Here is a 27,805-nt window from a genome sequence, read left to right on the forward strand (position 1 = left end):
AGGGTATAACATACAATAATAAAAGTTTCAATGCAGCGTAAAACACACGATTTATCAAAATGCAAAATTGGCATTAAAAAAACATTTTGCTTGATGAGAAATTGCTAAAAATATGTAAACAAAAACACTCAATTATGACGCCGGTCCCAACCCACGACGTTGTGGTCTTTTGTAAAATAGTGTGTAATGTGAGGAAAGTGGTAGAAAATAATCTTCTAGGAGCTTCTTTCGGCTCCAGTGAGCAGAACCTCCCGATCTGCTCTGAACTCAACGTCCCACTGTCTTTCCCTCAATCTGCGCACACACACACGCGCGCGCACACACACGCACGCGCACACACACACACACACACACGCACACACGCACATACACAGGCACACACACACACACACGCACACACACGCACACACGCTCACCACACACACACACACACACACACGCGCACACACACCCCCACACTCCACCTCTCACACACACGCACATACACCTCACAACACACACACACACTCGCACTCACACTCACGACACACCACACACCAAACACTCTCACACCACACACCTCACACACTCTCACACCACTCTCTCACACATACACTCACACACACCCCTCACACACACAACACTCACACACCCACTCACCACCCTCTCACAACTACACTCTCAATTCCCACACCACATCACACCGCACTCACACACACACCACCCCCACCACCACCACTCACCACACACCACACTCTCACCACACACATACACACACACACACACACACCCCACCACAACACACTCACGACACACCACGCACACACACACAAACACTCACACACACACACCACCACACACACAACACCACACACACAACACACACACACACACATCACACACACACACACACACACACACACACACACACCACACACACACACCACACACACACACACACACACAGTTATTCCATTTCCTGAGGAGTGTTGCTCATGAGCATAGCTTATTAGAACTAGTTAAACACGCCTCTGTTTCCTCGCATCAGGGGTCGTTCCACCGCTGCCTGTTAATCCTCCGCTCTCTCAGCGAGACACCTGCCTCGTGCACACACATGAACACACACACACACACACACACACACACACACGCACACACACATGAACACACACACTGCGTTAACACACAGCTGGACAACACCTGCTATTTCAGCCTGGCGGTGCAACAAACAATCCACCACAGCTTCATGTGTCGGGTATAGTTTGCTACTGCAGTAGTTCATTAATGAAACGCTTTTTCAACATCAGTAAGATTGCTGTACGGTAAATGGGAAAAGGTGATGCAGCAACAATAAACGAATGCAATGGCCTACATTAAAAGAGGTCGATGCAGATATTTGAACATAAACTAAAGAATTCAATAGCAGGAACGATGATCTGATGATGGGGTTAGATACAAGGTTAAAGGTCCCATGTCGTGCTCCGGTTATCACCGTCCCCTTGTGTTATGAAGGTTGTTCTGCATGTGAGCGGTCTGCAGTCTCACACCCTCAAAGTGCACCCTAGGGAGTAAACCTCTAACACAGAGGAGACCTGTCTGCTGCCCCAGAACGCCTCGTTGGACATTTCTCTTTTTCCATTGGTTTCTTCCGGGAACCAAAATGGACCAATCCGCGGAGCTCCTCACACACCAGGACCGTTAGCGTAAATGTTCAACTAGCAGGGCGTCCCATTGACTTGCTCCCTGGTTGGTAACAGACGAGTTGGGAAGGTGGAGGAACGCTCTCCGCAGACCCGTTCTCACAGCGTTACAAACATTTTTCTTTCTGAATATCAAGCCACACTTATTGTTCTTACTTCGGCTGTGAGTGTGTGTGTGTGTGTGTGTGTGTGTGTGTGTGTGTGTGTGTGTGTGTGTGTGTGTGTGTGTGTGTGTGTGTGAGTGTGTGTGTGCTCAGGATGAGTTTCGCACTGTCCCGCTGTATCGCCGACCCGGAAACCACACCAGTAAGCCAGCTCACTGAGCAGCGAGCCTCGCAACGACCCGACCAATCAGAGCACACTGGGCTCACAGGGAGGAGGGGGGGCGGAGCTCCAACAAGCCGTGTAGGACAGAGAGAGAATACACACACTACACAGAGATGCTGTGAGAAACCAGTGAGAGTTTGGAACATTGAACGATGCGAATCTATTCTAGTCAACGATGGAATCATGATCAGTAGGAATAGCCGTGGCCTTTAAAGGATCACCAACATGATGACCATTGTGTTTGTATTTCAACTCGACCCAGAGCGACAGAAACAGTATATGTGAGGAAGCAAGAGGGGAACTACAAGGAGCACAACAAAGCACTCTACTAATGCAGGATTGACCACTAGTCCTTTTTGATGAATTGAGAAATATGCTGTGTTCAGATTGAATATGTGTTGCACAACAGGAACATAACAAAGCATGCACGTTACCTAACTTTTGTTTTATAACTTATGTACTTCACTAATGTTGGAAGCATCCCATTTGAAATGCACTTTATACTGACTACTAGTTCTCACATGAGGTCTTAACTAATTACAAGGCATGCCCAAACGTTAACCCCAGTGTCAAAGCCAACACACACTTCAACGCAAACCACAATCTTTTTCCCAAGCAGGTGCTTTTGTAAACATAACATGTCAACTCGTGTATCGGAAGTTTATTTTGTATTCAAGTCTCAGGCGTACAGTTTCCTCTGAACACAGAAGTATATGTATTCATAGTGTTTTCTGCAGTAGCTGGATCACTAATAATAACTTGTTTGTACTTTTTACTTATTGCTTAGTTCATACGCACGTATACTTTGTTCAAAAATACAGATGTTAGAAAAATAAAATATAAAAGACACATAGACACTGCTTCCCATATGCCTCTAACAGCTGCTGGATAGCTGATCATAGCATGCATTCGTCATGAGGAAAAAAGTAAAGCACGTCTATATTCATATAAATCTCCTACAGAAAGTATGAGTCCTTCCAAATCAACACACACACACACACACACACACACGTACTTAGTCTATACTTGAAGATAACTGATTTGAAGACTCCGGTACACACTGCATAATGACGGACCCTCGTCAGACGGGAGGGACTGAGGGGTGTCGGGCGATAAAACCCAGCGAGGCTCCTCATCCGTCCGAGAGACAGTTGTTTGTTTCAGGATGACATGACGGACGGTTCAAAATGGAAACATAACAACGTCCTTCTTCCCTTCTCTCAACACCTATTTCTTTATTTCCCATCACCTGTCCTTCATCCGTTTCTCTCGTTTCACTTCACATCTTTTGTTGCATCTCTTTGTCTTTTCTTCATCCATCTCCACCGTTTCATGTCTCCTCCTGTCTCGTTGATTCTCTGCGGTTTGAGTGAACTATTGACATCTCGATCCGTCCATCGCTCTCCCATTTTCTCTCCGACAATTTTCTAAATCCTTCGATCAGTGAGCACACACTCACTCTCAATGCTTATCGGCATCTATTGATCGAGTCTGTCTTTGTTCTGATCCTCCAGTAATGACGTCTCCTCCTCTACAGTTCAGAGGTACATGGTGTACTTCTACTCCACTACATGTATTTAGTATCTCTAGTTACTTCACAGATCTGGATGAATGATGTGAAATATAATCACGTGTTGAATCAGACTTTAGTTCCACCTGGAGTAAATCCACCAGCTACCCTGCAGTCTACAAAGTACTTCAGACTAGCTGCACCTTCACCAGCTACCCTGCAGTCTACAAAGTACTTCAGACTAGCTGCACCTTCACCAGCTACCCTGCAGTCTACAAAGTACTTCAGACTAGCTGCACCTCCACCAGCTACCCTGCAGTCTACAAAGTACTTCAGACTAGCTGCACCTTCACCAGCTACCCTGCAGTCTACAAAGTACTTCAGACTAGCTGCACCTTCACCAGCTACCCTGCAGTCTACAAAGTACTTCAGACTAGCTGCACCTTCACCAGCTACCCTGCAGTCTACAAAGTACTTCAGACTAGCTGCACCTTCACCAGCTTTGAGAACACTTTCATGATCAATCATTATAAAACACATCATATATATTATTCTGAAATGGACCAATCTGCACAACGACTACTTTTACTGTCTTTCACTATATTTTGATGAGAATACTTTTCTACTTTCACTTGAGGAACATTTTGAATGCTTTTACTGTAACAGAGTATTCCTACACTCTGGTACTTCTACTTTTACTCAAGTACAAGATCTGAGTACTTCTACTTTTACTCAAGTACAAGATCTGAGTACTTCTACTTTTACTCAAGTACAATATCTGAGTACTTCTACTTTTACCACAAGATCTGAGTACTTCTACTTTTACTCAAGTACAAGATCTGAGTACTTCTACTTTTACTCAAGTACAAGATCTGAGTACTTCTACTTTTACTAAGTACAATATCTGAGTACTTCTACTTTTACTCAAGTACAATATCTGAGTACTTCTACTTTTACCACAAGATCTGAGTACTTCTACTTTTACCACAAGATCTGAGTACTTCTACTTTTACTCAAGAACAAGGTCTGAGTACTTCTACTTTTACTAAGTACAATATCTGAGTACTTCTACTTTTACTCAAGTACAAGATCTGAGTACTTCTACTTTTACTAAGTACAAGATCTGAGTACTTCTACTTTTACTAAGTACAAGATCTGAGTACTTCTACTCAAGTACAAGATCTGAGTACTTCTACTTTTACTAAGTACAATATCTGAGTACTTCTACTTTTACTCAAGTACAATATCTGAGTACTTCTACTTTTACCACAAGATCTGAGTACTTCTACTTTTACTAAGTACAATATCTGAGTACTTCTACTTTTACTCAAGTACAATATCTGAGTACTTCTACTTTTACTCAAGTACAAGATCTGAGTACTTCTACTTTTACTAAGTACAAGATCTGAGTACTTCTACTTTTACTAAGTACAATATCTGAGTACTTCTACTTTTACTCAAGTACAATATCTGAGTACTTCTACTTTTACCACAAGATCTGAGTACTTCTACTTTTACTCAAGTACAAGATCTGAGTACTTCTACTTTTACTCAAGAACAAGGTCTGAGTACTTCTACTTTTACTAAGTACAATATCTGAGTACTTCTACTTTTACTCAAGTACATGATCTGAGTACTTCTACTTTTACTCAAGTACAAGATCTGAGTACTTCTACTTTTACTCAAGTACAAGATCTGAGTACTTCTACTTTCACTCAAGTACAATATCTGAATATTTCTACTTTTACCACAAGATCTGAGTACTTCTACTTTTACTCAAGTACAAGATCTGAGTACTTCTACTTTTACTCAAGTACAAGATCAGAGTACTTCTACTTTTACTAAGTACAATATCTGAGTACTTCTACTTTTACTCAAGTACAAGATCTGAGTACTTCTACTTTTACTAAGTACAATATCTGAGTACTTCTACTTTTACTCAAGTACAAGATCAGAGTACTTCTACTTTTACTAAGTACAATATCTGAGTACTTCTACTTTTACTCAAGTACAAGATCTGAGTACTTCTACTTTTACTAAGTACAATATCTGAGTACTTCTACTTTTACTCAAGTACAAGATCAGAGTACTTCTACTTTTACTCAAGTACAAGATCTGAGTACTTCTACTTTTACTCAAGTACAAGATCAGAGTACTTCTACTTTTACTCAAGTACAAGATCAGAGTACTTCTACTTTTACTCAAGTACAAGATCAGAGTACTTCTACTTTTACTCAAGAACAAGATCAGAGTACTTCTACTGTTACTCAAGTACAGGATCTGAGTACTTCTACTTTTACTCTAGTACAAGACCTGAGTACTTCTACTTTTACTCAAGTACAAGATCTGAGTACTTCTACTTTTACTCAAGTACAAGATCAGAGTACTTCCCCCTCCTCTTCTGGTTCACTGAAATGCATGTTAGTCAATGTAATGTCCCCTGAAGTGATGTATACTTGGTGTGTTTATGTGTGTGTGTGTGTGTGTGTGTGTGTGTGTGTGTGTGTGTGTGTGTATGTGTGTGTGTGTGTGTGTGCGTGTGTGTGTGTGTGCAGTCCCTTCACTCTGCAATGACTGCAGCCAATCCCATTAGCCAGATGAACAGGCCTCCAATGAAGGGGAAAGCATAATGACAACACTAGCGTCTCTCTCTCACACACACACACACACACACACACACACACACACACACACACACACACACACACACACACACACACACACACACACACACACACACACACACACACACACACACACACGTCTGCTCCTTCCATCACTCTCCGCGGTGTGTGTGGGAATCTGGTGTGTGTTATGTTTCCTGAGCCATCTAAAGGGGTTAGCCAAAGTCTATCAGTCATGTGTTTGTTTAGCGGGGCTTCAGTGTACGATAATAATAACTGGACCGATGGGTTCCATTCAGATCGTCGTAATGTGGAAACAACTCTTGTATTGCTCGGTGTTTAACATCACCGTGACACCGTCTCTGTTTCAGAGTTATTTGTCAGACTGGAGGAACATTCTTCATCTTACTCTGACACCAAATTAATCCAGCACTAATGCTTTATATTTTACCAGGAAGTGCTGTGTCTTACGGCCCGTCCACACAGCAGCTTTACGGTACGTCCACACAGCAGCTTTTCAAACATCTTGAACATCTTGGAGCTGGGCGTGTCTGACAGCTTGGGGATTTTTTGCGAGCAATGCGACCAACAACCAATCACATGAATCTCCCGCCCCCGACACACAAAGCAAAAACCCCCGGGGATTTTATGCGAGCAATATATAAACTCCCCAAACAGGTGAAAACCTACCAGTTCCACCCCCTGTCTCTGCCACCTCCCTCCATGCTGGTTCCTCCGGTTTGTATCCCGGTAATAGTTCTAGTCGTAAAGAACCGGGTGATTTGCTACCGTACTTTGGAATATGAGGAAATGAACTGCGGTCTGGCTCTCCCTGCTTACACGCGGTTTGATTGGCTAGCGCTTCTACTGTCAGATTTGCATAAACGTGTTTGATTGGCTGACACTTCCAGCTGAGCTTCAAAAGTTGAACATTGCTCAACTTTTGAATCCTGGACATCCTGGAAATCTTCGCTTCGCTCCCCCACAATGCAGTTCGGGGAAAAGCGAGGCAAAGTGACGTCATCCCCATTCAAAGTCAACGGGCAGAGAAGCGTTGGAAGCGGTGGAAGATGCTTCTGAAGCTGCTGTGTGGACGTACCGTTATTTCAGACACTTCTCCTAGTACACGGCATGTCCTCAAACAAAGTGGCATTCGCCGCTGTTAGCTTGCTAGCTAGGTAGCCACTTTATTGTTAGCAGTACCAAATAATACAGGCTGCTTAATTAACCCACTAAAATGAACAGTGGCATTCATTCGACACCAGTATAGTGTTACTTAAATAGTGAAAACACACATGTATAACTTTAATTTGAGTAGTGCTGTGTTCTCTAGAGATACACACACTTGCTATACATCCACACTTAGGGGCTGTTTAGTGAAAGTCTCCAGCGTTTACACAACTTTTGAACATTTGTGCACAATCCAGGTACTTATTGTGCATTTTGCAATACTTATGAACTCACAGGGCTATTTGTATATCATAAGTAAACCATTTAAGACCTGGCAAAGATGTTTTGTATTGTATCCATGTGACGACAGATAGCAACAAAACAATGCATAAGATGAGACACAACATGGTATCAGGAGTTTTGCGCCGTCGTTCGAAACTACGGGAGCGTTTTCTTTGACTAACGGTGAAAATCCTTACATTTCGGTGGTTAAAAATCACTGATATTATAACAGTTTTGGCATTTTAGACAGACATGTATGTAAACTACAGGTTGACTGTGAAGGGGTAATTCTAGTTTAACATATCAAATGATCCAATGTGCACTTTACATGTTTCAACTGTACCTTGTGGAGTACAGAGGCCTCCCTCCCTCCTCCATTAGCTCCAGGATCATTACCTGTGTTATTGTGTTGGTGCAGAGAAAGAGCCCGGCGTCTTTTCATCGCTCTAACTAGCCCCATTAAGATCCATTCGGCTAATGAGCCTTCGCTCAGCGCGCTGTGATTAACACCGACTGCCTGATCTTCACTTCGCTCCGCTGTGACTCCATTACAGAACAAAGTGAACGCTGATGTGTAAACCTGTGACCCGGAGGGGGGGATTTACGCCTGAGGGGAAGTTACTACGGAGCTGAAAACAAATGTTAATGGTTTATCTCTTTTGGACGAGTCAGTCGCTTCAGAAGAGGCAGCAGGGTTTATCATCGGGACCACTGTATTTCCAAATGGGGGTTAGTGGGACGTAGTTATGGGTAATTGTACAATTTTTTTTATCAGATTAGACGTCTTGTTCTTAATTTTATTTTTTGTATATTTTGTATTTCTTGTAAACCTTTTATTACATTACAAAACGTACATTTTGCAGATTTAACTTGTTGGATCTATATATCTCTTTATATTATTTAATAGTTTAAACATTTATTTTCTTGCTGTTTATAGTGTTTATTATCATTTATGTATATGTATTCTTAATTAGCGTCATAAGTTAAAGTAGTTTCTATGCTTTTATTTTGAAGGCATGTTTTGGGCACTGGGTGATTAGAGCACCTGGTGTAATGGTCTATATTGGAGACAGGTGGAGGTGGGAGCAGAGCACTAGTAGGCAAACGGTTTTTTATCAAGCTACACAAGGGAAAGCCATAGCAACGGCTTAAGGAACGAGATATAGGAAACCTGTTCATTGTATTTTGTTATAGAAATAAAATGCACAACGGAGAATCTTGTCTGGACCTGGATCATTGCCCTGCGTAAGATCCGCTAACTAGTGCCTCAGCGGCTGTTAAGTTATCTGTTTTAGTTCTATATGACTATAACTTATATTCTAGTATATGTTATATATCATCCGTATGTATTAATGTACCTGGCAATGAAGCTAATTCTGATAAACATCACTGTACTGTATGTTGAAATAGATATCTCTCCATCTCGTTTTTGACGCCTGATCGTCAAATTCACTGACAAACATGTTGTAATTCGGCCATCATCAGGTCGAAGCTTTCGACAATATGACAACACTCTGTATAATGCTTCTTTGACATCATCCTGTGAGCAACCATGATGTGATTTAACCATCACAGAGTACACGTTATGACTCTGTGAACACCTACAATAAAAGCAGTTCTTAAAGGCCCTGTCACACTGTCCCGAAATGGACACCCGATGGACACACGATAAAGGAAATGTTCAAATTCGGCTGTGATCGTAGCAACATCGGGCCATTCGTGAGGGCATCTAAGCCATCGTATGACTGCCGGTGGAGGTTCTCAGGCTCCGGCAGCAACTACATGAGCGGCAACTTCGTAAGGCACTCGTGAGGGCATCTTGTCAAGTCGTGTCATCTTCGTGTTATCATCGGTGCCATCGGGCATTCGCCCTCACTCTGCCCGATGGCACCGATGATAACAAGATGCCCTCACGATGGCCTTACGAAGGGCAAAATGGACACACGAATTCAACACGAAAATGAACCTTCGCAAGGTCCTTCGGCAATTTTTTGGCATGCCAAAGATTTTGCCACCGCTCACGAAGTTGCTGCCGGAGCCTGAGAAACTCCGCCAGCGGTCATACGATGGCTTAGATGCTCTCACGAATGGCCCGATGTTGCTACGATCACAGCCGAATTTGAACCTTTCCTTTATCGTGTGTCCATCGGGTTGTTTTATTGCACAACAAAATCATGTAAACATATTATGTAAATAACCCAATTTGTGTTCTGTGAAACTAAAAAGGATATAATATATTATTTTGAAGGAGAGTTGACAGGAAGTTGTTGTTGCTATGGAAACAACATGACGGAGAAAACGTAATATCTTCTACATATAAAGACGGAGAAAGTAAAGAACAAAGTCTGAAGATATCAGTACAGTATCATAGTACTGTAACATCACTGTTTGTGGTACTTTCGTTGCAGTTGTATGTCTTAAATGTAATGTAAATGTTGCCTTCGTGTGGTTCGGGGCCATCTTCGTGCGAAATTCACAATTCCATATTCGTGTGTCCATCGGGTGTCAACTTCGGGACAGTGTGACAGGACACATAACCAAAATGACCGTTGTTTGGTTTGGTCGACGTGTTTTTTATACTTTATATAATATATTTATGACCAAATACCTGAAAGACGTTTTAATCAGTTTCAGTTGATGTTTGCACGTCACCACTCCTCACACTAATGCCACATGATAAACAACGGGAAGGACTCACAGGAGAGACAATCAAACTCTCAGATTTAGAGACTGTGTAAAACCTATATCACACATTGCATAAAATAAGTTTTATGACAAACACGTTTATATTAGGACATTCAAACACAACACAAATTACCCCCAATACAACCTGACAACGTACAAAATAATTGTTATTATTTTTGCCTTGAGTAAAATGTCACTCATCTCTCCCACACAGAGACACGCTGTAGTGTTACAATTATCATATAGATGACTTCCATGCATTTAGCTGACACACACACACACACACACACACACACACACACACACACACACACACACACACACACACACACACACACACACACACACACACACACACACACATATTAACTCGCACCTGTGTGACAACACGGACGAGTAATCTGCATGAAACAGGGGACAACCGAGAGGACATAAAGCATCAAACCATGCAGAGCCGACACACCTGGAACACATGTTGACGATCAAGGACACACCTGAGTCTCTCAATCATTTATTCCCCTTTCACTCCCTTTTCCCGTCAATTTCATTCACTTCACAAGTGCTTTTTTGGCTGGACCTCTGGGTGCTGTTGCCAAGGCGCTTTTGATTTAATATCTGTCATGCATATAGGGAAAATAAAATATAAAAATGGGGAAAATAACAACAACATGCCTCGAGGTCTGCATGGAGCCTCGCAGTGGGAGAGGGGGGCCTTTTGAGAGTGGATGTGAGCACCATCGGGGGCACGAATACACACCAGAGCTCCATCGTCTGGAGGGGAAGACACAGCTTGAATGCATAGATGAATGATCCATTTTCCTTCCTCCCGCACGACATCTTCCTCGCCCCTTCTGCTGTGACTCACTCTGGATGAGAGAGGTTTTAAACCCTCTTGACTCCTCACCACTCGCTCCTCTCCATCACTGTCTCTCTCTCTCGCTCTTGTTTTGCCTCAAACTTTTCCAACTCTCCGAGGGCTGATGGAAAAACAGAACAGATGGAGCGAGGTTACAGTGAAGATGTCACTTTACGGAGGAAGTGTGCGACATTAAACATTAAAGCTAGGCTATGTCTCGTTCATTCATATGAGAGCTGCTCATTGGCGCATGAGGACAAAATGGCCTGAGATTCTCCAGAGCAAAACGTCACAAATTACCCATCATGCCTTGCTGTCAGAGGATAGAGCATGCACAGTTGAGTTGCCCCTTAAGCCTCGCCCCCGAGAAAAATAAATCTGGTTTCGGTTTTTAGTGCATTTTACAACTTTAAAGACTGATTCGATGAAGGTCTATACAATTGTTCATACTGGGAAGTTGATTTGGTTTAATTAAAACATTATTTCTGGGCCGGGTGACGTCACGGACTGATACAGAAATTGTAGTACCGCCGTTTGGCCACTACGAATATTTTCCTCAGAATCCGGAGCACTTCCTGGGGCCTTGGAAGAGACCCAGCATTAGCCTTAAATATGCGAAGAGGCCTCTGTGAAATTCCTATCCTATCCTCTTATGTGAGTTTTGCAAAGCTGTTAAAGTGTATTTAGATACATTAACCAAAGATTGTAACTGACACGTGACGTCCTTCTTCTTGTTTGTCTCCTTATTTCCCAGGGTTCTCCATAACTACATGCTGTGGCGCATAGTGGCGGCTCTAAGTGAACACCTGTCCACGGCTTTTCGCAGCACCATCCACGAGTTCTCCCGTGAGATCGACGGCACGGAGCAGCAGCTGGAGCTCGGGCGCCTCTGCCTCACGCAGGCCAACAAACACTTTGGCATGGCGCTGGGAGCGTTGTTCGTCCAGCAGCACTTCTCCTCTCAGAGCAAAGCTAAGGTAAGGAGACGATTTACTTACGGAGGGTTGACCGTCGAATGAGATGAGTGTTCAGAGGTGGCGGTTCTAGACCAATTTTACTGGGGGGCCAGGCTGGGGTCAGTTACTTCATGCACAATACAAGCTGGTTGAAAAGACAAAGACAGTATAAAGTAATTGTATTGTATTTTAAACATAAAATACAGTAATTGATATTTTCTTTTGTAAAGTTATTTGTTTTAGTACATTTAAAGGTGGGGGATGTAATTTATTTCAGAAACACTTTTTGTTATCTTCCATGGAATGCTCTTAACATCCCGATAGCAATGAATATCTTAAATGCTCTGACAAAAAATCCATAAAAATATATCATCAGTGGAAGCCGTAGCGCTGTAAAAAGCTCGACCAATCATCTGAGCCGGCTAAAGTAACTGGACGGCCTACCTGCCTGTCAGCCTTCCATCGGGGCACACACTGATCTCGTGCCCTCATTGGTCATGTGCGCGTTCGTGTGTGTTGGAGGAGGGGCTCTGTGAGGAAGTGGCAGATTTTATCCGGCTGTGTATTTTCAAATTCTAGCGCACTCGAGCTGGTTTCTCCAAAATTACCCACCCCACCTTTAAGTTACAGTACTTTGTTTCAGTATTTGTTTTCATTTAGAGTAGCTCTCAGATGAAGAAAGGTTGGAGACCCCTGATTTAGAGTTTTAGTAACTTTAGGTGAAAATGTAAACAGTATTTGCTTTTATATAAAGTAATGAACAGTTTAATCTCCACTGTACATCCGGGTCTCTGATTTTATTTAGTTCCAATGGGTTAGGGGGGCCACAGGGGGGTCCCTGGTCAGTGTTGCCCCCCTAGAACCACCCCTGCTGTTCAGAGGTGGGAAGTAGTGCGAACGTACAAACTGCTTACATTTTGGTTGTCAAATATCCCAATGACCTCACACATCCTGATTACAGCGAGACCCCAAACAAATGCATGATTATTACACAACAAATTCCACACAGATGTCTAATTGGATGAAATGATGGAGTACATGTTGGACAGACTTGAATGTGGGCGGAGAATTAAAGTTATGACTACAAAAATATTTTACAGCCACCCAGGACATCTGTGATCTTGGAACCGTCACAGTTTCCACAACAATCAACCACATAATTTTTTACTGACAGCTCTTTCATTTTTATTTTCTAGTTCACCATTGACTTCTTATGCATTCTCTGGGTTCCAGCTGTGTATGTGGACATGGCCGAACGGTTTTGATTGATTCCTTTACTGGGGTCTGGAGATATGATCCAAGCCAATCAGAACTGTATCTGTATACTTCGCTATCACTGATGCTTTTGTATTTCTATATTCCTCTCTGCCTAGGTTAGTCACCTCTAATCCCCCACCTTTGACCATTGTTCACCCTCTTTTTCACCTTAATCCTTCCTCATATGTATTCCCATCGTCTCATGTCAACTATAGGACATGGGGATATGGTTCCCAATGGGATTTCTAACCTCTTTAACCCCATTCTCCTTCCTTAATCCCTCCATCATCTCTCCTTCACTTTCTTCTTCATCTCCAATGCCAGAGGTGGGAAGTAGTGGAGTACACATGTTTCTGGTATCAGTACTTTACTCCACTACTTATTTTTCTGACGACTTTTACTTCTTACATTTTGGACACAAATACCTGTACTTTCTACTTCTTACATGTTGAACCCAAATACCTGTACTTTCTACTTCTCACATGTTGAACCCAAATACCTGTACTTTCTACTTCTCACATGTTGAACACAAATACCTGTACTTTCTACTTCTTACATGTTGAACACAAATACCTGTACTTTCTACTTCTCACATGTTGAACTCAAATACCTGTACTTTCTACTTCTTACATGTTGAACCCAAATACCTGTACTTTCTACTTCTTACATGTTGAACACAAATACCTGTACTTTCTACTTCTTACATGTTGAACTCAAATACCTGTACTTTCTACTTCTCTCATGTTGAACACAAATACCTGTACTTTCTACTTCTCTCATTTCCCAAACAGCTGGTTCCTTTAGTCTGAATGTGTGTTTGGTGGCGTGATCATTATTCTTCAGAGTCATTGCGTGCCTATTGATTTGAACACGATCCGTGTATCCATCACTTCCTGGTCTTCTCTAAAGAAGAGGGACCAATGGAAACGTTGTCATGTTGCCGTTGGTCGGCATGGAAACATTCATTAGCTAACAATGACATTATTGTTCTATTAATATAAAGGGAGGTCAGGTACTCTTTAAAACAGCTGCTAGTTATGGGTACTTTTTACTGAAGTACATTTCAAAGCCTCTTTACTTTGACTTGAGTAAAGAAGTTTAGTCAGTACTTCTACTTTCACCAGAGTATTTTTTAAACACGAGTATCTGTACTTCTACTTGAGTAAATGATGTGTGTACCTTTATCATCTCTGCCCAACTTCATCATACCTCTAGTCTTCTCTTTACTTTGCTTTAAATCTCCGCCAGCGCTCGGGACTATAAAACACAAAGAAACCCTGACACTGGATAGCTTCTGCGTTAATTACTTTCTACGTTCTGTGCCTTAATTGAAATATAAGTTCCCGAGCTCCTCATCTCACCATTTAGGATTTTAATAAGATACTGAGTGTACATTTCAACAATGCTTCAAGCTAGTGAAGCTTTTCTGATTAATTCAAGAATAAAGAAAGTGTAGCCAGATGAAGTGGCTTCTAATTAGAGATTGCGATAACAATTACTCAATTATTGTATAATTTTGAGGTACTTTACTTGAGTATTTCCATTTACTACCACTTCATACTTCTACTCCAATACAAATACTGTACTTTTGACTCTTCTGCGGTACGGTGTGATCTTAAGGGTCTCTCTTTTCTATTTTTTAATTTATCAGAAACACTTCAATAACTTAACTTAAATAGAACAATTAAGATCTTGGGAACTTAAATTCCAATTAGTACTTAAGAAACTATTCAGTTGTGTCCGAGTTGCTTCATACCTGAGGTACCTGAGGTACTTTACTTAAGTATATCCATGTTCTACCACTGCATACAGTACTTCTACTCCACTACAAATACTTCTACTGTACTATAGGTTAGATCTTAAGCGTCTCTCTTTTCTATTTTTTAATTAATCAGAAACGCTCCACTAGCTTGAAGTATTGTTGAAAGTTAAATATCTTATTACAAATCTTAAATAGAACAATTAAGAGCTCGGGAACTTAAATTCCAATTAGTACTTAGAAAGTAAAAGGTGTGCAGAACATAATTCAGTTGCGTCCGAGTTGCTTCATACTTTTCGGACCTGAGCTTTGGACCTCAAAGATTGCGAGATAACAATTACTCAAGTATAATTTTTAGTATTTCCACATCATCCAGTCCTTCTACTCCACTACAAATACTGTACATTTGACTCTTCTGCGGTACTGTACTACATCTTAAGGGTCTCTCCTTTATATGTTTTAATTAATCAGAAACACTCCACTAACTTGAAGCATTGTTAAAAGTAAATGTAATATCTTATTAAAATCTTAAATAGAACAATTAACCCAAACTTCTGCAGCAATGGAGAGTCAGGACTCAGAGAGACACGGGGAGAGTTGGAGCTTTGATGTCAAACACTGATATTTATTACAAGTATAACGGCCGGAGAAATTCACATCACAAGTCACACAGCCAGAGGTTCTGACTGTCCTGGTGGGTTGCCACGTCAAATCTGCCGCGCCTCTCTCTCGATAGCCCTTTTAACTAGTTCAGAGAGAGGAAACAACATATTTGGGGGATAGACTAAACAGCTGGGCACCCTGACTCACTTGCGTCTGACCCTTAATGGCCTCGAAGCCAGTGTTCCCACAGCCGTAAACCATGTTGTGACCGAGAGTTGAACTGGTTTATCAAGATAGCTGGAGCCTCCCATTCCTTAAGAGAGATGCCAGAGCCAGGGTTGGTCGTAAATGTCAACATGCAGAAAAGGTTAAATATCTAGGAGTAAAGACAGAAATATTCCCTCACAGAGTTTGCACTGGAATTGTTCACTTGACATAAGTACAACAATCTGCCAATAGAACAAGGGAACATGTGCTTGATAAGATTTCTTGAAATACCACGGGATGTTGAGATGAATCAGACCTTTTAATTAACTGGGAGAACTCATTTTCAACTGTATTTAACCAGAGTCAGGAAATGTTGCAAAATAAGCCGCAAATACTCAAAAGTTGTCTGATGGTGATTTTCTAATAAATATGTAAAAAAATACGTGTTTCATCTGAGATACAACTCAAAATAAGATGTGTTGACTTGGCGAGATGATGCACAAGACCCGATATCTCACTGCCGTGTTGCTTCTGAAGTTAATATGTCTTATATTCACCTTTTTAAACTGGCGTATTCCATTTCTTAATCTCTGCTAAAGAAACTCTGTTTAAGTCTCTGTTTTGTTTTGTTTGTTTTTTTAAAGTATTTTTTAAGTCTTGTATTACTGTGTGCTCTTCTTTGTTGTTTTTAATTATGCTCTGTAAGGTGTCCTTGAGAGCTTTGAAAGGCGCCCATAAATAAAATGCATTATTATTATTATTATTATTATTATTATTATATCAGGCGTAGAGACATATTCTGACTAGATATTAGACACATATACTTGGCAAGATTTTGAGTTTTTGTAGAACTGAAATTCCAACTAGTAGGTGGGCAGAACGTATTCATTGCGCTACGAGTTGCTTTATATTTTGTGGACCTTTGCTTTGTTCCAAGTATCTCTAATTATACTTTCACAGTTCTTGACTCGATGTACTTTTCTAAACACTTGTCCAACGTTGGCAGGTTTAGAAAGTCTCACGCTGGGTTGTGTCATTCTGGTGATGTGGATCACACCGATCAGCTCACATTGATTAGGTTTTAGTCTGCAAGGCGTTGGCATGTCCACAGGTTGGAGACCTCGTTATCAGCTTTGAGAGGTATCGGACCTGTAGCTTCGTGGCCATGTTTTCGGCCTTGACTGACTGCTGGATGCTGCTTACCTCAGCGTGAGCAGAAACTAATGAGTCTCAAGAGCTGCAGCTGAGTGACGGGAAACTCTGCGGGAAAGAAAGGTTGCTCTTGTTATCCTGAATCTCCGATGTAGAGGTGTATCGTGTCCCGGCGTCTTTTAGGAGTGGGAGACGTGTTTGCAGTAGTTTGAGAAGTTAGAGTGTTTATTGGAAGCTTGGACGGAAAATGTTGCTCAAAAATACAGACAGAAGGAAACACTGATTTTGGACGATTTGGCCTTGGGTTACGTACAATAGAGACATGTTTTACATCTCAATCATCATGGCATGGCAAATCATTTGGGTTAGAGGAAGAGACGTGTCTTGGGAGCTTGGACGGCAAATGTTGCTCAAAAAATACAGACAGAAGGAAACACTTTAGCAAGATTTAGGGTTACGTCCAATAGAGACATGTTTTACATCTCAATCATCATGGCATGGCAAATCATTTGGGTTTAACTGTCTTCAGTCTACATCTGACTGAAGCGATATTTTTTTAAACCAGTATTAATATTACTATTATAAAAAATGGTGCTATCAAATTATCTATCAATTATAAATAATCTCTTTCTGAGATAATCTTTATTCTCTGTACCATCTTTTTATTTTATTTTATATGATGGATGGCCTTGAACAGAGTCAATGGACCCTTTTTCTGATGTTAAGACCACAGTTTTGAGTCTCTCTTGTTTACCTGGCTGTTGAATCTGAATGAATAACACCTTAGGCCGCGTGCATTCGGTAAACTACACTAAGGGTGTGTAGCATCTCTATATTGACATAAGTTACCCAACGTATAATAAAGACCTGTATTTTATTTATCAACCACCCGGCTGACGAAAGAGAATTTATTTCTATAGTTTTACGGTGTATATCTGGTACGTACTGTATAACCATAGTTTTTTAATACACAATTTCAACCACCACAAGCTACCAATATGTTCAGGTGTATATCAGTATGTGGTGTCTCTACTTTAAAGAGTCCTCTCCTGCTGATGTTCAGGTGTATATCAGTATCTAGTGTCTCAACTTTAAAGAGTCCTCTCCTGCTGATGTTCAGGTGAATATCAGTATGTAGTGTCTCTACTTTAAAGAGTCCTGTCCTGTTGATGTTCATGTCAGTATGTAGGGTCTACTCTCTACTTTAAAGAGTCCTCTCCTGTTGATGTTCATGTCAGTATGTAGTGTCTCTACTTTAAAGAGTCCTCTCCTGCTGATGTCCAGGTGTATACCAGTATGTAGTGTCTCTACTTTAAAGAGTCCTCTCCTGCTGATGTTCAGGTGTATATCAATATGTAGTGTCTCTACTTTAAAGAGTCCTCTCCTGCTGATGTTCAGGTGTATATCAGTATGTAGTGTCTCCACTTTAAAGAGTCCTCTCCTGCTGATGTTCAGGTGTATACCAGTATGTAGTGTCTCTACTTTAAAGAGTCCTCTCCTGCTGATGTTCAGGTGTATATCAATATGTAGTGTCTCTACTTTAAAGAGTCCTCTCCTGCTGATGTTCAGGTGTATATCAGTATGTAGTGTCTCCACTTTAAAGAGTCCTCTCCTGCTGATGTTCAGGTGTATATCAGTATGTAGTGTCTCTACTTTAAAGAGTCCTCTCCTGCTGATGTTCAGGTGTATATCAATATGTAGTGTCTCTACTTTAAAGAGTCCTCTCCTGCTGATGTTCAGGTGTATATCAGTATGTAGTGTCTCTACTTTAAAGAGTCCTCTCCTGCTGATGTTCAGGTGTATATCAGAATGTAGTGTCTCTACTTTAAAGAGTCCTCTCCTGCTGATGTTCAGGTGTATATCAGTATGTAGTGTCTCTACTTTAAAGAGTCCTCTCCTGCTGATGTTCAGGTGTATATCAGTATGTAGTAGAGACACTACCTACTGATATATTGGTCTAACATTGATCAGTTATAGATCTGAAATAATTGAAATGTGGCTCTTTGAGCTGTCACCGGCTGATCTTCCTCTAACTTAAAACTTCTTCCATTTTGATTCCCCTGCAGGTTCAGGAGCTGGTGGAGGAGATCAAGCTCTCTCTGGACCTCCGTCTGCAGGAGCTGGACTGGATGGACGAAGCCACCAAAGATGCAGCAAGAGAAAAGGTCCAAACCCCCCTCTTACCTTCTTAATTTATATTCTATTTTATTTGTATTTACTTTCACTATTTTATCTGTTTTTTTGTGTCGTACTGTTGGATGAGTCTGTGACCTTAGACATTCATTGATACATCTACACTGTAGCTATGTACACATGACTATAGAGCGGTGCAGTGACAAGTCCTAAAACCAGGAAGTGAGTCAGCATTTCACCACTTCCTGTTCTCTCGTCTCTGAGCCAATGGGATCTCTCCATAGGGTTTTGGAAAGTAGCTGAACTAAGGTCTGTGGTTGAGACACATTGAAGACACGGATCACGTTTTGTTCTACGACATTAAACCATCAGCAGTGATTTCTGAAGAGTGGACGTGTCTGAAAATCGATGGTTGTTACCAAGTGGCTGAACAGGACTACAGAGGTCGTGGAGGTCGTTGTACGTCATTACGCCGAACACGTGAACACTCCTCTAAGTTAGTTTCTGTTCTGCTTGAAAGCCAGTCCCCGCCTCCTGCAGAGTGTTCAGAGAAACGCTTCAACTCGTTCCATCTAGAATCTGTGTGTTTGACCATGGATCTGAAGTCGGCGTGACGTTGAAGTCGTGCTGCTGGACTCGCCTGTAGCTCCTTTATAGCATAACGTTAGCATTTTGCTTCTGGAGACTAGATTTATGATTCGAACATTATAAAAGTAGACATGTGGAGATTATCCGGCTGAACCAAACATGCATTCATCAAACAGGTTAGTTTTCCACAGACATTATTTCCAGCTATTTTCCAAAATCCTGTGGAGAAATCCCGTCGCTTTGTGTCGAGGGAACCGGCAGCTTCCTTCAGGGTAAACACGTCATCCCTGCACCGCTCTATAGAAGCCTTGAATCTTGAATCTCCTGAATCCCCACACACACGACTCCCTGCCCGATCCGATTAGTATTTGCAAAAGGATTTGATTATGATTTCTTTGCAGTTCCTGATGCTTTGGTTAGATGGAAGTGTGTGATAGAATACATCACGGGCTTGACTTTGAGAAGTGGGGATCTCCTAATCCCGATCCCTCTGTGGTTCTGATGTAGGGTCTGCACGGCAAGATATCCCCTCTAATACTTTTACAATCTGAAGTTATAATCCTTTTAGAGGGCCATGCGGAATATAAAGAGCTTCCCTTGTAATCCTATTACATCGGGTTTTGCTTGATTAGTGTGTGTGCGTGCGTGTGTGTGTGTGTGTGTGTGTGTGTGTGTGTGTGTGTGTGTGTGTGTGTGTGTGTGTGTGTGTGTGTGTGTGTGTGTGTGTGTGTGGTATTAGTTACTGAAGTGGATGTTGGGTATACTTTGTCCTGTCCTCCATCACACTCTCTTCTTCTTAAATGTTTGTATTCATCTATTCCATATCATACATTCTACATACAACAAAGTCCAGGGGCGGACACACAAAGCAACAAGACATTACATACTTTTAAGGATATGTGTAATGGCATCCATGGTTTCCTTTTGCCACTATAGAGCGGGGTTGTAAAATGTAATTTATTAACAAAGAAGTATTGACTTAAATAGTCTCAAAATAACAAATCTTTAAACAGTATTTCGGCGATTTGCTTTCCTATATAAACTGAACTATACTTTGTGCGCAGTCAAATTTGCAACACCAATCTCTGTCTGCAATTTGCCGTCGAAAAACTGTTCCGCTCCCCGTCTCATCAGGTCTCCGAGCCCCCCGGCTGTCCTCAATTACCTCACTTAAATACACACCGGACGGTACAAGGAAACGGATCATATTTACGATATAAAATTAACAATCATTTAATCAAAACATATTCACCATGGCAATATAAATCATTTCCCATCATTACATCATTTATCAAATTATGAATCGAAATAATAACTTTGTGGCTCTAACAATATGAAATGTCCCGAAAAATACATCTAACTGCAGAAAAGAATGTCTCGATCCTGGGGTTGAACCTGTTGTCTTCTCCTTCTCTTCCAGTTGAAGCACATGATGGTGATGACGGGATACCCAGACTTCCTGCTAAAGCCTGAGCTCATAGATCAGGAATACGGGGTAGGTCATGATCCTCTTATTTCACTCTCTACTGTCTGCTATTACTCGCTTTAATCAGACGTTACCCTGAAACCTGGGTGATTAACTCATCTCAGGGTCAAAGGGCAGCCTGGTGTCTGAGAAAGGACGTTCCCATAAAACAAAACTGCATTGTTTTAAATCCAAAATGAAGATTTCAGTATCAATTATGTGTGTATTCTACTCCACATACACATCAGGGCATCTTCCCACAAAGTTGTTTGACAAGCTACTTCATCGAGTCCCAATAAATGAACATATGATGAAAGAAAATAAGCATACACGTCAAATGAAATCGCAAATTCATAAAAAGGCTGCTTCTTACTCGAGAAATGATAAAAAGATTCTCCAAATCCATCCATCCATCCATCTTCTCCCGCTTATCCGTGGTCGGGTCTCGGGGGTAGCAGTTCCAGCAGAGAGCCCCAAACGTTCCTTTCCCCTCATCAACCAGCTCTGACTGGGGGGTCCCAAGGCGCTCCCAGGCCAGCGAAGAGATATAGTCCCTCCACCTGGTCCTAGGTCTACCCCTTGGTCTCCTCCCAGCTGGACGTGCCTGGAACACCTCCCTAGGGAGGCGCCCAGGTGGCATCCTAACTAGGGGCCCGAACCACCTCAACTGGCTCCTTTCGACGCGAAGGAGGAGCGGCTCAACTCCGAGTCCCTCCCTGATGACCGAACTTCTCACCTTATCTCTAAGGGAGACGCCAGCCACCCTGCGGAGGAAACCCATCTCGGCCGCTTGTATCCGCGATCTCGTTCTTTCGGTCATGACAAATCCAACCAAAGGTAGAATATTTACCCTTAAGCATAAAGGTAAGTTCCTCAAGAGGGTTATGGTGTGTTTTGCTCATAAGCAGCAGACGGTCATTTTTGTATCAGACTTGCTTAGTTTGCAGTTTACAGGAAAATACTGAGAATGCATCATTTAGGGCATAATGAGAATTTCACGTTCATTCTTCTCACTTTGTCTTTCTGTGTCTGGAGATTGACCGAATATAACCATTTGATAATGCATGCGTCCTTTGTGTTTGTTTTTGACGTGTCCTAATTATGCATATAGGAGGTTCCCGTGTGTTGGGTTCAAACAAACAAACAAACAAACGTGTTCTCATGTGTACGAAAAGTTATTATTGGTGCTTTCTCCTATTGCCCAGAAATGCATGTCAGTGTTTAATTGTTACTACATACATTAAGTATTTCAAAAAAACGTCTCCGTCTTTACAGGGAGGAACTTGGTCATCTTTGGGTACAAATAAAAATATAGACGTTTCATAGAAGTTGTCCTGAAACATATATCGATGGTTTCACAGGGTTGTATGACCAGCGGCATTCTGGGTGAAGTTCGTATTGTTAAAGGACCCATCCATCCAACTACCTTGTTTCTAGATGCCCTTTCTTGTAAAAACATAATGCAAAATATAATCAACAATTTACTCTTCATGTAATTTTATAATATTTGTTTCTGATCTTCTGAAGCTTCCTAGCACGATATAAAGTAGGCCTGATGAACCTACTTAAGCATCAAGTAAATCCTATAATATATACGATATAAATCTGGGCCATTGTGCACAACATGCCCTTTGTTATGATCTCTGTTAGATTGCGGAAAAGGTAGGACCCAAATGCAGACACCAAAAACGGAGAAAGGTCTAGAAACAAAAAGCGAGCTTTATTTAAAGCTGATAAACAAAACATGGCATAACTCGAAACGGTAGCACAGGAAAACAACAACACAACAACTGACCGTGAGAAACATGGAGGAAGACCGGAGAGACAAACATGAAGCGGGACGTGAAGGGAAGACAAACAAACAATGAACCGACAGGGGAACACAGGAAGAGACTAAATACAGGGAGGGGTAATCACGAGACGAGACACAGCCGGGCAGGGGAGGAGAAACACAAGGGCAACAGGTGAACACAATCAGACAATCAGACACACCAGGGAAACTAACGACAGGGAGGAAAACACAGGGAGAAGGACCAGACAAGAAACCAGGAGGAAAACATGAGACAGGGGGAACAGAACAGCAAAATGACCCAAACCTAGACACACACAACTCAAACCCTGACATAACATAAGGATAATGACACCCTTTTGTATTTGGTACTTTTGGGGTTTATTTGTGTAACTGATCCGTCCTACACTTTGGCATTGTAAAATATTTGAGAACTTTCTCCAACACTGTCCATGTGTGGAAAAAGAATCGATATATCTGCCCTGTGTTTTGGATTATGGATTCATCCGTTGTCAATGCTACACCTACCCACCAATTGCCAATCTGTTAAAAAACATTCACAGCAAACCCATTACATTACATTACATTTAGCTGAGGCTTTTATCCAAAGCGACTTACAATAAGTGCGTTCGACCAGGAAGACACAACCTTGAAGAAAACAGAATCATGATGTACATCAGGTTTCATAGAGCCAAGCATTTCAAGTGCTCCTCAACTGGCTTTAGAGGAGCCAGTCCTTTATTAGTATATAAGTGCTCTGTTAGCAGTTCTTTGTTAGTAATTGTATCGCTCGAGGTGGAGTCGAAAGAGATGAGTTTTCAGTCTGCGCCGGAAGGTGTGTGAGCTTTCTGCGGTCCTGATGTCAATGGGAGCTCATTCCACCATTTTGGAGCCAGGATAGCAAACCCACGTGTTTCTGCTGATGGGAACTTGGGTCCCCCTCGCAGCGAGGGTGCAGCGAGTCGTTTGGCTGATGCAGAGCGGAGTGCACGTGCTGGGGTGCACGGTTTAACCATGTCCTGGATGTAGGAAGGGCCAGATCCATTCGCAGCATGGTACGCAAGCACCAGGGTCTTGAAGTGAATTCTAGCAGTTACCGGAAGCCAGTGGAGGGAGCGGAGGAGCGGCGTGGTGTGGGAACATGTAGGAAGGTTGAAGACCAGGCGAGCCGCTGCATTCTGGATGAGCTTAGTAAAAACATCATTTCTGACTATACCCTCATTTAGCACAGGTCATCTAAAAGAAAATGTCTAAACTACTTCTTTAATACGACCCAATCTATTCTTACCTTTGTTATTTTCTTTGCAGTTCGAAGTGGACGAGAAGACCTATTTCAAGAACATCCTCAGAAGCATCAAGTTCAACATCAAGCTGTCCGTGCAGAAGATCCGTGAAGAAGTGGACAAGACGGCGTGAGTGTGAAACCTCCATAGCATGACCATAGCGTGTTGACACTCTGTGCAAAGCAATCACAAGTAGGTTCATATTGTGTTTGAAGTCATGCAGCTGAGGCTCAAACTGCGCGCTGTAGTGTGTCTCTAGTGTGTTTTGACATGCATAACATGTGTCCCTTTTAATCCCTTTATAGTTTGACATGTTTGTTGATGCGCCTTTAAATCAAACCAACAGATACTAAATCGACGCACACAGCTGGAGAAAATCCATTTGATGTACTTATCTGCAGCAGCCAGGCAGCAGGATAGTGCTGTGGGACATGCGGGTGATGTTTCTAAAACACAGCCCTGTACTCCTGGATGGAGTGCCTCTAGAGTCGCATTAGTATTCAAAGGTGCCCAACACTACTGTGTCATTAGCCCACACTAAACGCCCGAAGACTTAAATCACATGCCCCCCCTTTATCAACAAAAAGTCAACCTTTCATCACTCACACTATCTTGTGTAGTGAATTTGAAATACAGAAACACTCCTCCTCCTCCCGGCTCGTAGAAATGGATTCAGAGTAGAATGGAACTGTTTTCTGTGGTTATTTGACAATAAGAAAGGATGTTTTCGTGATAGAAAGTAGGGCTGCAACAAACGACTAATTTGATAATCGATTAATGAAACGATTAATCGACTATTCGGACTATTATGCCTTGCACAATTTCTCAAACGCTCTTATTTAGCCATCAACTTTTAGATTTAGCTTGAGGTTGTTTTAGGCATGTGGAAACTAGCAATGAAGACAATAAAGATGAATACTTGATTCCAAAATACATATATTATTGAAATAACTTAAATTGTGAACAAAACTAACATTGCTTTTTATTCAAATTAAATAAATAATATTTCACATCAAAAGAAACAACAGTGTTTTAACAAATCGTATTAAATAATCTGATGACAGAACTGTAAACAAAATAGCTGAAACTTTAACAAATTAAATAATAATAATAATATATAATATTTTTATAGCGCCTTTCAGGAAACCCAAGGTCACTTTACAAGTCGGGTAGGGGGGGGGGAGTAGGGGAAAAAAGGCAGACAGGTTAAGGGGGTGGGGGGGAAGTAGCGGACAAATAAACCTATTAAACTAACTATACAGTGGAGCCTTGGTAAAAAGGTGCGTTTTCAGGGATTATTTGAAAATGCCCAGGGTTGGGGCGCTGCGGATTTCGGGGGGGAGAGAGTTCCAGAGGTTGGGAGATGCCACACTGAAGGCTCTGTCACCAAAAGTCCGCAAATAACTCTGTTACCTCTAATCATTATGTTTGTATAACGTTGCTCGTGGACGGGGCTACAGAGCTACTAGAAAGACAGTCGAACCCGGTGCATTCCTCCGTCTGGATGTGGTGCACTTTTGCTAAATGTTTAGACAAATAGCTCGAGTTACCGCCCTTACATGCTAAACTCTTATTCCACTTTTGGCAACGAGCATTCTCCACATCGAGACGGGTAAAGTTTAATGACACCTCGGAGCGCGTTCTCTCCGCCATCTCCCACGTGTGTGTGTTGCTGCAGCTGCCCCGTAAACTGCCCCGCCCCCTCGCAAGCAGGCGGGGAGAGAAAGATCGAAAATACATCATCGACGCATTTGTTTGTCTTTTTGCATATTAGAAACGAGTTGGCGACACTAAGACTGCGATATAATGTCTTTGTAGCAATAATACATGACATATATTTTTTAAATGTCTCCAGTACCGATACAAAGACCAATAAAGTTAGAGCTTAACGGGCGTAAAACACACGTGATGACATCACCAACGAATCGACGACTGAATTAGTTGGCAACTAATTTGGTCATCGATTTTAATCGATTAAGTCGATTAGTTGTTGCACCCCTAATAGAAACACACATCTGTTGGGCTGCAAAGTGTATACACAGCTCTAGGTGGCTAGCTGCGTAGCTTCTCCTTCAAGACCAAGTGCTTCTGCTAGCCACCACTCTTTGTTTTGTTAATTTCAGCTACTGCTATAGCCCTATTGCATGGCGAATCAGCTAGATATCCATCCAGCTTCTGCTATAGATAGCTATAACTCCACCCTACTTTAAAACTAATGTCTGACTAAGTAACTAGCCCGATGTCAGCTAAATAACTGTACAATGCTTAAAGGTTCGTTGTCTGTAAGCATTGAGGCATGGTGGTACTACAACCCTTCTCACGGCATTTCGTTTTACAGTCACGAAATTCATTTAATCTATTGATTCGTGTTCACCAACACGATTTCCCCCTTTTTTTCGTGTCACACAGAACGATTTTAAAAGCAATGTATTTCTATTAGTAGTGTGTTTCGTGCCTGCCCCACGTCTTTTTGTCCGGCCGGGTCTTGGTAGACCAGAAGCCGTGTGGTTCATAAAAACATTTTCTTACTCAATATCTAACCCTAAGCCTAACCCTATCCCTTTTATTTTAAATTGTATAATGTCGGAGTTTTGTTTGCCGTCCGCGAGGAAAAGAAATGGCCCAGAGCCTCAGAATACTGAAACCTGTATTTTTTGTCATCTGTTTTTCCTTCTAATTTGTTATTATTTACGTTGCTTTTAAAATCGTTCTGTGTGACACGAAAAACATGGCGAAATCGTGATGGTGAACACGAATCAATAAATTAATTTCGTGACTATAACACGAAATGCCGTGAGACTGTGTTGGGTATTAGCTAATTATCTAGCATAGTATTAAAGCACGGTAAATAAGCTAACGAACTAGCCAGCTGTTGCTAAATCCACCTATACTTTAAAACTCACTGTCTGTGTACATTACTGGTGGAATTAAATAGCTGTCGAGCGTAGCTGGTAGCATTAAAGCTGTGTGTTTTTTGGAAACAAATTCCTTGTATGCTTCACACTTACTTGGACATTAAAGCTGATTCTGACTTAATCTTTAGCTCTCGTAGCTTCATAACATTATTCTCCTGATGCATATTACAACGGTACAATGGCTGCGCCTGCTTTTAACACCCTGCTGTGTTTATTCGAATAGGTACAGTATGCCCATTCTATTTCTATGCTTTGCCCCCCTCCACCTCTCTACAGTCAGTGCAGAGCCATCAATCTTTCACTCCAAGAACAAGGGCATCTCACACTTTAAGAGTTGGTCATTTGGGGGGTTTTGTGCCAATCGATCTGGCTTCAAGTGGATTACCATGAAGGAACTGTCCGTGGTTTTAGGGAGGAGCTTCAGCTGTGGGACCACACACACACACACACACACACACACACACACACACACACACACACACACACACACACACACACACACACACACACACACACACACACACACACACACACACACACTGAATATTTCACACCAGGGGGTTTA

At 41.8% G+C, this 27,805-nt stretch overlaps 1 protein-coding gene across 1 annotated transcript in view; it reads left to right on the top strand.

The window, feature by feature from the left end:
* LOC117442803 (endothelin-converting enzyme-like 1) overlaps positions 1-27,805 on the top strand; it is a 95,557-nt gene that overhangs the window by 30,606 nt on the left and 37,146 nt on the right. The window contains exons 7-10 of the mRNA XM_034078767.2: positions 11,888-12,110; positions 19,134-19,232; positions 21,209-21,283; positions 24,351-24,454. Coding sequence (XP_033934658.1) covers positions 11,888-12,110; positions 19,134-19,232; positions 21,209-21,283; positions 24,351-24,454 — 501 coding nt within the window. The remainder of the gene's footprint in view (positions 1-11,887; positions 12,111-19,133; positions 19,233-21,208; positions 21,284-24,350; positions 24,455-27,805) is intronic.

Source organism: Pseudochaenichthys georgianus, unplaced genomic scaffold (assembly GCF_902827115.2).
Source record: "Pseudochaenichthys georgianus unplaced genomic scaffold, fPseGeo1.2 scaffold_478_arrow_ctg1, whole genome shotgun sequence".
Lineage (NCBI taxonomy): Eukaryota > Metazoa > Chordata > Actinopteri > Perciformes > Channichthyidae > Pseudochaenichthys > Pseudochaenichthys georgianus.